The following is a 14,307-nucleotide window of genomic DNA, read 5'->3' as shown; positions in this document are numbered from 1 at the left end:
TCTTTACTATGTATGTTAATTTTCCTTATGAACTCTCTTCTTGTTTCCTGTAAAGTGTGTATAAAAGATGAAAATCAGAGACTTAAGACATCAGTTCATTCTAAACTAAGCTTAGTTAAAGAATAGTAAGTCGGCTAGAATCAGAATGGTAAGTATTGTACGAGTATGTTTAAAATCCTGCAATAAACCTTAGTTTAATCGCTATTAAGTTATTGTTTTTCTGAATGTACTACTCACCAAATTCATTCTTTCTAACACATACGTTAATTTATCAAGTTTCGTAGTATTGTTTAGAAAAATATATTATTGTAAACCAAGATTGACTGTATATAAGTTGGGGTAATTACGTTTAAGCGTTGATATAAAGATCAAATATCTTATTTTTTGTTCAGAAAATAATTATTTTATTAGTGTACCTCGAAGCATTTTCAAGCGATAGCGACATTATACATGTTTTATGTTATGGAATATATAATTCTAGAGTAAACAAAATGTACTGCCTTCAGTTTATAAATATTGAAAAGAAAAGTAATTCCGTAAGAGATTTAAGATGTTTTCAAACCAAAACTCTTAGAAATCGAACTTTAACCTTTTCAGGACGAACCTTGTTTACGTATGGAGCACACCGTCGCAGGCCTATGATACAGACTGTCTGCTCCCAACTGTAAAACATTGGGGGAGGTCTGTTACAGTATGGCCAGTGGTATCGTGGTTTTCTGGAGGTCCCATCATAGCCGTGCATGGAATGACGAATGCCAAGGCGTATGAGACCATTTTGGGGGACCAGGTTCTACCCATGGTTCAAATATTGTTCCCTGATGGTGACGACATCTACCAAGATGATTTGACATTCTGTCTCGCTGCAAAAACGGTGAAAGTATGGTTTCTGGAGCATGACCAGGAGTTATCACACCTCCCCTGGGTCCCACAATCACCAGATCTGAACATCATTGAGTCATTGTGGTCTAAGTTAGAAAGGTGTGATCGGTCTCATTAGTCTCCACCAGGATCCCTTAAGGAACTGGAGCATGTTTTGGAGGAAGAATGGTACAAAATTCCACACACTACGATTCAGGAGCTATATACGGCCATTCCAAGTCGGACCCAAGCTGTGTTGGACGCAAAAGGAGGCCCCACACCATACTAGGTATGATTTTCACACGTTTGCAAACGTTTTAGATTTTTTGTCCAACCCCTTTATATATATAATACTGATGTGCTCACATATAATCTAGACATATGTACACTGAGTATGATGATTTTGTTGTGTTTGAAAGAGTATCGATCCACAGTAGTCTCGTGTAAATCTAATTACGTTCGACATTAGTTTTATGAGCTAGACTATGAAACTTCTTTTTCTTATAATGTTAATAGTTATATTAAAGGATAATTCAATAATAAAGGTTGTTGGAAACAAGGTGAAGATCGATTCACCGGACCACATTACGTATTTCCACTGCTCATGGGTCTACTCCTTGTGGTCCTTTACTGCTGTAACCAGTGGTTTGGCGATAGAGGCCCTGCCATGAATTCTCACTTTATGAAGTTCCCGTCGCACTGTTTTCAATGAAACCGTGTTCTGTAGGCCGGAACGGGGTTCAGACGTAATTTTCATTGCAGTGGTCTTCTTTTTAGCTGCTACAATCCGTTTTAATGCCCTCCGATCTCTATCTGAAAGGATTGTCTTTCGACCACTGTTGTGGTTTGGAGACGTCGTTTGCTCATGAATTGTGTATGCCCTCGTGACATTGGACACAGTGCCTTTGGATGCTCCCACAATGTTCGCCAGTGTTACCACTGAAGGTCCAACCAGACGGGCACCAACGTTCATGCCTCTTTGGAAATCTGTTAGGTCGCACATTTTACCGCACCACTTTCATACCAGAACACTCACAGGTGAAGTGGTTACTGCTGACGGAAGAGGAAGGTCCACATGACACATTGAAAACAATAAACGATCGGCAACCGCAACACTTGTTGTGCAGTGGAGGGCCAAACTTACGTGTCCTATATGAAGTGTTTTTAGATTTTCTGTACACCCCTGTATACACGGAAACGGACAGGATTGATAGCATCATCTAATTTGAAGTCCGTTAACCACTTTCCATTACAAGTGGCATAGGTGAGTACGTCATGATGTTTGAACATTTTCTTAGTGAAGTACATGTGTACCTCACGAGTTGCCTGTAATTATCAACTTTAGTTCTTGATTATTATTGCAGTGTGAGTGCCTCTTAGCACATGTTACGTACTGGATATCTTGATATGACATTTTGTCACAAAGTGACAGTATTTTACCCGCGGCTGGCTAGCACAGTATGACCTGTTACTTCACAATGTGACAATATGACAGTTGATGTGTGATTTGTTAGCGCTTTAGACAAAACATTTAAGATTTTGGTATGAATGTCCGTGCACATATAAATAATTTTTCTTGCTATATGAACACCAAGAAATTGTAAGTTTACACTAAAAATATCTATCGTGATAATCTTGAAAATAAGATATGTCGAACAACAATACTTCTGTCAATTATAGCCTGAAGTCAAATCGAATTAATTGGATTAATGATAGGTTTTAAATATTCTTACAATACTTCTACGAGGATAAATGTTTGCTAAGTTCATAAGAAAGAGAAATGCTTTCAGTCAGAATAATACAGTACATCAAAGTTCCCAAGAAAAAATCAAATGTTACTGATAAACTTAACTCAAGAAAGTACTCCACCTTGATGTTTTGTATACTAACATACAGAGCTGTTATAATGTATTTGATATAAAACAAATGCTTATACTCTTTTAGCTTAAATAAAATAATGATATTGAAGTGAAATACATTTTAAATTGAACGATGATCTTTAAAATTTTGTTTGGTAACGCTATCATAATGATGAGGTTGGCAACACTGGTGACAACAAAAGTCATGAAAATGGCCACAATACAAGATGAGGCAAACTGTGTGGTGGAAATCAGAACTGAAATCAGGTTGCGTTGGTGCAGTGAAACTTCATACGAGTGTACAAAAAAGTACCTCGTTGTGTCAAGAGTATAAAAAGTTGACACATCAAGAATCTTTCTATCGCTGGCGTCTATGATATGCAAAGAAGTAATCGGTCGCCAGTGAACCTAAACATTGTAATCGGTTGCCTAAATTCTGGAGAGAAGACCAAGAACGTCGATTCCGTTGCAATCGCAGGAGTTGAGGATCCCTCAGTCAAGGCGGAAGATAATGCGTAAACATTGAATACGAAACCGTACAAGATAAAATCTGTGCAAGAACTGACAGAAGAAGAACAAGACAGGAGACTGAAGCTCTATGAACTGACGCTGAAAAGATGGAATGATGACAAAAAACTTTCTATATTTCACGGAGCGTAAGCAGACAACACAATATTGTTTGCTGAACACTAAACTCTCATGAATATGAAACGCATTAAAGGGACAGTCAGACATGAGTTTGTAATGTATCGTTTTAATGGACCTCATCATAGGCTCTTTCTTTTCGACAAAAACACTGTGCCGAAGGAGACATAGCTTCAAATGCTTACAAATTTCCATGTGCCTGAACAGGGAAGATTGAAAATAAAGGATGGCATCCACTACCAGGAAGACAGAGAACCACTTTCTAACACACATATGCACAAGTGGTCAGGAACTTCCTTGACTGTGAGCTACCTAGTAGGTGGATTTGGTGTATTGCCTACAACACTTGGCGCCAAGGTCTCCCGATTTGACACCCAGTTATTTTCGGTTATAGGGTCACGTTAAGTCTCACGCGTATGCAGAAACTGAAAGTACCTACAGAACCTAAAATCTAAGGTTAATGAAGTGATCCATGACATTCCTAACGACCCCAGTCGGAATATAGTTTAAGGATTTCCTCTGAGGCTGTAGGAATATGGGTGCCAGCGGAGCCCAGCTGGATGTGTGCCAATAATAGCGGCTGTATATCCATGGATGAAGATACAAAACGTTTGGGAGGTGATTCCTGACACCAAGATAAGACAAAAAGTATAGACCAACCTGGGTGCACAAATGCTTCCTTTTGGAGTGATTGTAAGAGGTCACTGGTTCGTTTTATCTTAAAAGTTAATCTTCATAATAATTTACACGCCTTGTATCACTTTCTTAACTGTCGTTTAATATTTGATCACTTGTAAGCGTACATAATCGACTTTTGTACATATACAATAAAAATATTGGTTCCTTCGTACATTCACTACCTTGCTTCGTACATTCCTATATCCATATATAATTTACGACGTTGCTGTAGAAACATCAACACACACACTTATTTTTGTTACTGATTACATAAATAATAATTCGAAATCTCAATATATATTTCTTTTCCTTATATATCATATTGCTCACATAATTCGCCTCTGATTCCTTTCATTAAATAGGCGCAGATTGATAATAAAACAAAATGAAACATACAGTTTATCGTTGTAGAAGTCGCCTCGAACAGGACTTCCATAATAGTCGTACTATGGAGGAAAGAACCCTGGGTTAACTACCATGAAACATTTATCTTTCGAATAGCCCTCATATATATATATATAATATCACCTTTGACGCACATATTTTATTTTGCCATTTATATATAATATATTATAGCATTACACATTTTTATATTTATCAATATATCTCAATATTAATAACAACGCATTAACACTATCATAAATAAGGCTATTCACAAATTGAACCTAACTGGTAGTTTTCTTCTAGGGTACAAAATTAACTATTCCTTCACAAACAAAAGATCTTCATAATATTAAATATTGATAGGATCAGAAATCAACAAAGTTGGAACATATAAACGCATTAATGGTCATCACTTAACACATTAATAAAATTTGAAAAATCAAGAGATTTTATATTCATTATTCTTATTCTTTCCATATAATAAATTGCATCTACTTCATATATCTGTCATTACTTTCATAAGTTTACATTAAAATTGTGATCTTTCAAATATTCATAATATTCAAATAAGTAATTATGAGATAACTTTGCAAAAGACAAGAGACATAGATTATCATTTCTTCAATTAACGCTATAAAAGGAAATTGCAACAAAACTATAAGGAAAAAATTCAATAACATTTTCAGTTAATTGCCATAAATTAACTTCGTCAATATTCCGTAAACAATGAGTTTTACCCATAATCAAAATATTTCATATTACATATGTTTTCAACGTACATTTTAATAATAAATTGAACGAAGAACATATTAACCATAGACGTAAGCAAAGGTCAAATCAATACAAACCCATCGGACGCCTTTTTGTCAGTTCAAGTTATACGTTCAAAGGGTTCATTCAAGGAACATTGTATAGCACAATCTTGTGTACGTACTTGTATTTCATAGGATGATACCATATTTTGATTTCTGTTTACGAAGTTCCTGCCATCTGCTAATTGATTTTGTGAAGATCGGCGGTAATTATTATTCTTATTGAAATTCCTGTTGTTGTTTCTGAAATTCCTAGCTCCATTTCTATAGTTAGGTTGCGTTTGATTTCCGGTACCATAATAACTATTCATTCTATTATTCAGGCTACGAACATTAGTATCATTTTCAGGTCGTACATCTACGTTACGAACTGGAGCATGTTGTGTTTGATTACGTGCATAATTACCCTGACCTCTATCCTGCATTTTATTGTTATTCTGAATTGCAGATTGACTCTCATAGCTTTGAACGAGCACTATTAAATGACTGAAATTAATACACTGAGCTGACATTAACAACTGTTGTAATCTAAATGGCAACAAGATCCTAATTGAAGCTGTAATTCGAGATTCAGGATGGTTAGGATTTAATGATCTTAGCTCATGATATGTCGACACCATAAATTCGGTAATACTTCGGTGTAACTTAGGATTGTAATGGTTCGTTCTCAAAACAGCATCTCTATTTGCTACCATAAAATCGTTTTCGTAGTTTGACAAAAGAGCATTTTTAAAATCTGAATACGAATGAATACTACCTCTAATAGCCTTAAACCACGTTAGGCAAGGTGGCAACAAGATATGGGGTAATAATTTTAAGTATTGAGACTCATTTACACCGATGAGCTCGCATTCATCTTGGAATTTTTCAAGAAATGACCTGGCAGTCATATCTCCTGGCACGCCACTAAACTTGGTAAGCGACTTTATTTCGCTAAAACGTAACCGATTAACTGTGGTTGTCTTCAAATTTCTACTGGAGATGTGTCGGCGCTCGGATATTTGTCTCACTTGTTCCCCTCTGTCACTACCCTCTGCACTGCTGGATGATCCCTCTAATTCCAATGTTGTTCTTGGATGGTGATCAGGTACCCAACCTGTGGCTATATGATGACTCACGCCTTCGGTATCTTGGAATGAAGTTCCGGGAATACATTTTTCTTTGAGGTAATTAACTTCATCTCGCAGCATTTTGATATGATTATCATGGACGTTGATAGTTCATTTTAGAACATCCATGGATTCCTCTATTTCTGTACTTCTTTGTACCACCTTTCCTATCTTCTCCTCATATTTCTCGAACTTTTCCTTCACCTTGAGGTTGATCTGATTTAGCTGATGACACACCTGCTCCCATCTGTCTTCATTACGTTGGCTTAGTTTCACTAATTTTTCATCAAAGTCCTGTGCTAACTGAGTCAATTTCTGGTCCAATTTGTCTCGAATTTGTTGAGATTGGTTTTTCATCCGCTGGCCCAAATCTTTTAAGATATCAGCCAAATTGTCACTCGTAGTTGGTTTGGGATATACATTCTGTTCACCAGTCATGTTATTACATTCAGTACTCATATCCATATTTCGCCTAATAATTTTTCCACTTCGCAATTTTGTGACGTGTTGAGATGCCGTTTTTACTGATCTTCGAAACGACGCACTTATACTCCCGTGGTTCGGCACCAATTACTGTAAGAGGTCACTTGTTCGTTTTATCTTAAAAGTTAATCTTCATAATAATTTACACGCCTTGTATCACTTTCTTAACTGTCGTTTAATATTTGATCACTTGTAAGCGTACATAATCGACTTTTCTACATATACAATAAAACTATTTGTTCCTTCGTACTTTCACTACCTTGCTCGTTAATATGTCTCCGTGTATATATATATATATATATATATATATATATATATATATATATATATATATATATATATATATATATATATAATTTACGACGTTGCTATAGAAACATCAACACACACACTTATTTTTGTTACTGATTACATAAATAATAATTCGAAATCTCAATATATCTTTCTTTTCCTTGTACATCATATTGCTCACATAATTCGCCTCTTATTCCTTTCATTAAATAGGCGCAGATTGATAATAAAACAAAATGAAACATACAACGTTGTATGATAACTGCCGAAAACTTGAATAACAAATTAACTTTAAATGCCCATAGCTTCAAAACTATGGGACCTACTGTAATCGGGTCAAGACTTCATTTAGGAACTAGTATGTGCTCTATACAAAAATACATGCTTCGAATCCTAAGGTACTCACGAAGCATTTTTTATAGAAGGAGTTTGGCTACGGTCATATAATTTGAAACACTCTCCAACTGCCTCTATAAGAAATGTTGCGGAACTACCATAGGATTCTGAAACATGGATATTTGGATATGGTACATACTAGCTCTTAAGTGAAGTCTTGACCCGACTACGGTAGGTCCCGTGCACCCAGGTTGGTCTAAACTTTTCGTCTTATCTTGGTGTCAGAAATCACCTCCCAAATGCTGTAGATGTTGTTTTGAAACACCCTGTATATAAGCATTTGTTTTATAGTAAGGATTTCGCAACAACCCTGTACATATAGTTATAAAAAATAGCATCAGCAATAACTTATGCTACGACAATGATTACTAGTGACAGAAATATTGAGCATGCGTGAACTGCGACTATCTTATCAGGTATTATGGTCGTGTAGGGAGACAGCAAGCAATATGCGAAGCACTGTATATGGAATTCTAATGTAAGGATGGTGGTTCAAATTACAGAGATTAACATCCTTAGTCGGTATTAAATGTATAAAATGGTGGCAGAACATGAAGTGACAGTTTATAATTTTCTAATTTTTCGCTTTGTCACAGACATAATCGGCCACACTGACATATATATATATATATATATATATATATATATATATATATATATATATATATATATATATATATATATATATATATATATGAAAATACCACAATTAAAACTCAGTATGTACACTCATGTCCAAAATGATTGTCGCATATCTATAACTGTCTTCTTTTAAGAATATTAATCGATAATGATTTTGCAGGGTATCCTTAATACTGATACTATGTGTATAATCGGGAAATATATATTTGTGGTAAACCTCACAGGAAAAAAATATAAGTATGAAAATTAGAATGAGTAAAAAAAATGTTGCTAAATAGACCAGAAAGTTTATTTTCGTTCTATTGTTCTTATTTACTGCTCATTTGTCATGAAATTTCTCACGTACATGTCTATTCTGCATATATACATACTAACATTATAAGAAATACCGGGGAATTCGTTATTAAATTATGTTGCTACAATAACATATTTATAGACATTCGACAATAATTTTGGACATGAGTGTACAAGTATATATTTTTTACCTGTAAATTCAAAGTATTTTTAATAAAATCATAATGACATGATATATTTGTCTATACAGATGTGCATATGTTTCGTCATCTTCGTAAAGAAATAAGATATAAGATTTCCGTTTCGTGATATTAGAAATATAAATGCTTCCCATAAATAGTAGCATATTGGTCACAAGAATGATGGGAGTTTCAGGCTGGATTTCGCAATAGTATCTCACTTGTGAGCAACAAGAACAGCAGCGATGTGCATAGTACATAACGTGAATAGCTATATTAAGTGTAATTTAATGAAATTTATTCAATAACTCTAAAAAGACTGAGAATTTCTCAGTGTACTTCAGAAAGGAATTGTTTCATTCTTTGTTAATCTAATAATCTATAAGGATGTATTGGGCTTGATTACTTTAAGTAATCACTATTCTACATGTAAATAGACCAATATTTCAGAAGCTGTCTTTTTATACAATTTGCTACTCAAAAAAAAAAAAAAATAAAGATATATTACACACGTATATTTGCAGCTTTTCTAACACAAATGAGCTATAACGTAAAAACGATTATTTCATTGATGTTGTTTCCTTAGTGCTTTTCGCAAACTTCTTCCAACAGAGGAATGATATTTCATCATTAATGAAATCAAAGACAATCAGAACGATATTAATTCTCTGATGAAATCGTTCTTAAATACAATTTCTGTTGAAGTACAATACGACTGATTTTCGTGATGTTTATTCAAGTGAAAATATCTTAATTAAAATATTTCATAAAATTATTACTGATATTAATAAGGTTTAAAAATGCCGATTCTAAACAACTATTTGTACTCAATATGACATTGAGATTCGAGCTGCCTTAATTATTTCCTTCCACATCCCAAGAATTTTTGACTTTCTTTCCGTTCTTTTGTAAATAAAACTGTACGAAACCGTCCGTAAAATCGCATTTCCATCATACACAACGTCCTATCCAGAACAATGAACACTTTTATTGTAAGTATAATTTTTCATTTATCTTCAACAATAACTTAATGTTTCATTATTACGTTATATTTTTCAATTTTAATATTTTGGAAATATTTATAATAATTTATAGTCTGCTTAGTTTAGAATGTTTACTAGTTTGTAATATCCCTATTTATTATAACAGTGCAGTAACAAGAGAGAATAGAATGTTTCTATTTCGAAATATGCCAACTCACACATTTCTTTTATCTTGACTAATATTGAATTCATTTAAACGAATCTGATATTCGTATTGCGTTAAATTAGTAAATAGCATCTATAATTTATCTTGGATCTATACAACGGTCAGAAAATTAACGCGTATATCTTTCTCACATTCTTCATTATATTTGATTTGATACTAATAATTTGGCATTGAGTTTTGAGAACGCATGTTAGCAAATACAATATTTGTATTATATAAGTTATGGAGACTCAAATACCAGAGTAAAAGAGTTTACGATTTAAAATTCTTAATATTTTGAAATGCCTCAATGGCGGATTATGCCTAATCATCAACGGAACTGTGTTTGATCCATTTTGGAATCTGATTTGTTTATTATTGTATTATTGTCTCAATCCGAATCGCTGGGTCATTCTTTTTTCCATGAAATGATTATAGGGCTACTCATGGCTTTGAATTATCTTTAAATGATTATCATTAGAAATCAGGTTGTTAAGTGCGAGTGGAGCGTGATGTTGCTGAAACTTTAAATATATTGAATTTTGCAGTTCCCTTATAAGCATAGCCTAGATTATTCATCTCATCTTTCGAATTCGAAACAAATATTTACCATAAGATATTTAAGTAAATTAGGCATACTATACCCTGAGAAATAAGACCTGAAAACCTTGAATGTTATTATGAACTTCTTTGATAAAAATATTCTTGGGAAGAAGGAAAATAGATTTGGAGAGAAAAGTTACAAACAAATTTTGAGGTAAATAAATGCAATATAATATATTTATTTAGTTGAATGTGATTTTCATTTATGGTATCATTTCTCAAAAAGAATTGCTATGTAAAATTTTGTTGACTTATCAGAATTTAACTTAACAATAGTTATTCAAGTGTGTATTATTTCCTGGAACAATTTTCTTCAATGCTTGGGATATGACATAAATTTTATTGCTAGTGTATTCATAAGCGTTCTATTGAGAGTAAACATTTAAAGGGAATACAAAGCCCAGATATGAAAGAACTTTATCTCTTAGTATGGAATTTTATATATATATATATATATATATATATATATATATATATATATATGTGTGTGTGTGTGTGTGTGTGTGTGTGTGAAGAATGTGGCAGATTGTAATTATTTATTCTCATCATTTCTATAAAGACTCATTTGAAATAATTAGTTTGAAATAATTAATATATTCCTGTGTAACGAGGAATCAGAAAAATTGTATTTCTTAGATTAGGTGTAAACATTTCTTTAGAATTAACTCAATTTTGACTGTAAAAAACTAAAACGAAATCTAAGAATTTTAGTTGTTTTAACAACTTTAATAGAGCGTAGCTGGGCAGCCAAAGGAAAAAATGGACAGTAAACCGAAAGTGGGATACTCCACGTTGCGTGTGTGATAATACACCGTGAAGTGCGTCACATAATATATTGTAAGTTGGTAAAAAAGAAAGTGTCTTGCATTCAATATCTGACACTGTTATTTACTTATTTTCACTATTATTATTTGTAGGTAATATTCGCCCTCATCGCTCTCCTATCATCTGCTTATGCAGTTGGTGTCCTCGGAGGAGTTGGTGGAATCGATTATTATGTAAGGAATTATAAATTATTTGGTTTTAATGAAACATGTTTTGTTAAAATCTTGGAAACTTGAGCTAAACTCAATTCCGTTTTTATAATTCGCAGACCAAAAGCTAGTTAAGTCACATATTAATTAATATTTGTCATTAATTCTATTCTTTAACACAAAGCGTAGACATTAAGCTCTTTGTAGAATAGTTTTTAATCGTGCACAAGTACTGATTTAATAACGTTATATTTGGTTTTAAATTATTATTTAACATCGTGCAAATTCCTTATTACTGTTATTAGTTTTTCCATATAAATGAATGGCTTATTTGCATAATTTCTTTCATTTTAGGTTAAGATCTAATTTCTGACGAATTCTCTGTATGGGGTTTAATCTAAGGGGCCAGAAAAATTCTAATGCAAAAAAAAATCATACGAGATAACTCTAAGAAAAGACAAATATTACTGCTACTATTATTACTACTACTAGTAATAATAATAATAGTAATAATAATTATAATAATAATAACAATAATAACAATAATAATAATATTAATAATAATTTAATTCAAAATATTGAACTGTTCAAGCATTTTTGAACTATCAATTGACATTGAAGAATTTTCTCTGTTTAAATTCTGATGGACTTAATTTTTGTAAAGTGTCTCTGAATTGCCATCATATACTGGGTTGGTACGTTATGTTATTTTTAAACTTTAACCAAATTGTGACAATTTAGCACAGATAAATTCCATTTCACATACGTCTGTCGTTTTTATTGCGTATTTCCGAGGGTTTGTTCTGGCATCTTCAACTGTATACTTAACAACTTACTGAAGTCAGTAGAGAACTAGATGAGATGGATATTATCTTTCGCACAACGTTCAAGAGCTTAACAGAGAACTGAAGATTTAGGAACTAGAAAATTCATAATTTTATAGTGCCAGGCCTTCAGAAGCTTTAAATACTAATGCATTATGTACTTGCAGCCATTCGGTTACATAAATGCGATTATTAATCCAATATTTATTACATTATGCAGCATCATAAATTTAAACACATGAACTTCACAATTATGTCCGGTACTGCAACTTTTCAAAACCAACGTACGAGAAAAGTATTCTTTTCTTTTCTTATAATTTTTAGAGAATCTGGGGCCAAATTTCAATATATCAATCAGTTGTATCTCAAATAACTTTAATACGACGGGTTAGTACGTTAAGCGGAGCACTAATATTTTACCTAGGTATATTAATATCAAATTATAATTATCTAGTCAGGGCAAACATTCTAGTCTGTGTTTCACACTTTCACAAATAGAGTGATTTTATATTTGTAATATGAAAGTATAATTTCAAACTTCAAGTGACTAAGGTCGTTTTAATACAACGGGCTTTAAATTAACAAAATAATACTTTCATATTCAGTCTTATTTCTTAACTGGTTAATGATACAGAAAAACATATTATACAATGAATCAAACATTGTTAGATATTTTTATTAATGCCCTTCAAAACATGCATAGAATAAGGAAGTGGTTGATATAGATATACCTATGTTAGCGTCTGTCGTTTCTCCATTCCAGATATTCCCACTTTCCCTTTCTGAAAACCATGTCCGCTCAGGACCACTACTATAATGAAAAAAAATATGATGGGGCGCCGTGGCTTAGTAGTAGAGCATTCACCTCCGGTGCTTGTGTTCCCTCTTTTGATCACAGCTCGTGCCGTGGACTTTGTGGTGGACAAAAACCGTGATCGTGGGTTTTCTCGGGGTTCTCCTGTTTCCTCTTACTTTTTCATTCCACCATTTCATTCATTTCTCATAATCACCGTCTCCTTTAGCCTAACCGGCGTAGGCGTGGGAAGTAAAACTCAAAGATTTCATTTTTAAATGAAAAAAGGTTAAAGAGTTAATAGATATGTCATGTAAAGGAAATAAAACGTTTTCCCGCAAAACCTTGTACCAATCACTCAGAAAAATAACCAGTTCCACAATGTAATTTTTGCCACAAAAATACATTACACTACTATCAGCTCTTGTATTGACACAATTATCTATCAATATCAAATTAGAGTAATATGCACTTATTTCTTAATATTGTGACCAATAGCTTAGACATACAAATTATAATAAATGTTTTCTTTAAACCAAGGTAAATCCATATAATTTGTTTGTATCTAGCTCCATACATAAGATTATATTGTCACTTGAAATCTTAAAGGAAAGATGAGGAACTGAATTAATTCTGCTACATAATTCGCAACGCTTAAATTATTAAACATTCTGTATTAAAATATTATATGTAACATATTTATTGTGTCTTTAAAATACATTTTAGGCTTACCCACGGTACCAGTTTGGATATGCAGTGAGCGATCACCTCACAGGAGACAACAAGCAACAGACCGAAGTTCGTGATGGTCCAGTAGTCAGAGGACAATACAGTCTTGTTGAACCTGATGGCAGCAGAAGAATTGTCACATATAATGCTGATGACGTTAATGGATTTAATGCCATTGTGAGGAGAGTTGGTGCCAATCTTCACGCTGGAGTCGGAGGCTATGGAATCATTGGTTAAATTTACAGTAGCACTTACAATGTAAACATGACAAATGTAAAAAATAAATATTAGCCATTAACTACCTCGTTATTACTTCAGAAATGTAAGAGCAAATTTCAACTATGAATAACAAAATTTATTGTGGCATATAGTATTTTCAAATTCTTAGATCACATATATATATATAATATTATACTGTGAGTTAAGTTTAAACACACACACTATATATATCTCGAACTAGTAGAAGTAATTCAGCATAGTCTTGCATGTTCGCAGAAGTTCTACCGTGTTACAAAGGTAGAACTTTTATTTTCAACCCTCGGAAAGTCGCTTTGCGGAAGTAACGC

At 33.1% G+C, this 14,307-nt stretch overlaps 1 protein-coding gene across 1 annotated transcript; it reads left to right on the top strand.

The window, feature by feature from the left end:
• Positions 1–9,586: 9,586 nt before the first annotated feature.
• LOC145684887 (cuticle protein 19-like) lies at positions 9,587–14,002 on the top strand. Its single transcript, XM_081757240.1, has 3 exons — positions 9,587–9,622; positions 11,339–11,419; positions 13,739–14,002. The coding sequence occupies exons 1-3, from the start codon at positions 9,608–9,610 to the stop codon at positions 13,976–13,978; spliced, it is 336 nt and encodes a 111-aa protein (XP_081613366.1). The 5' UTR covers positions 9,587–9,607; the 3' UTR covers positions 13,979–14,002.
• Positions 14,003–14,307: the final 305 nt, after the last annotated feature.

Source organism: Thermobia domestica, chromosome 5 (assembly GCF_964235325.1).
Source record: "Thermobia domestica chromosome 5, izTheDome1.hap1.1, whole genome shotgun sequence".
Lineage (NCBI taxonomy): Eukaryota > Metazoa > Arthropoda > Insecta > Zygentoma > Lepismatidae > Thermobia > Thermobia domestica.
The sequence above is the reverse complement of the archived record's forward strand: the minus strand, read 5'-3'. Positions and strand labels throughout refer to the sequence as shown.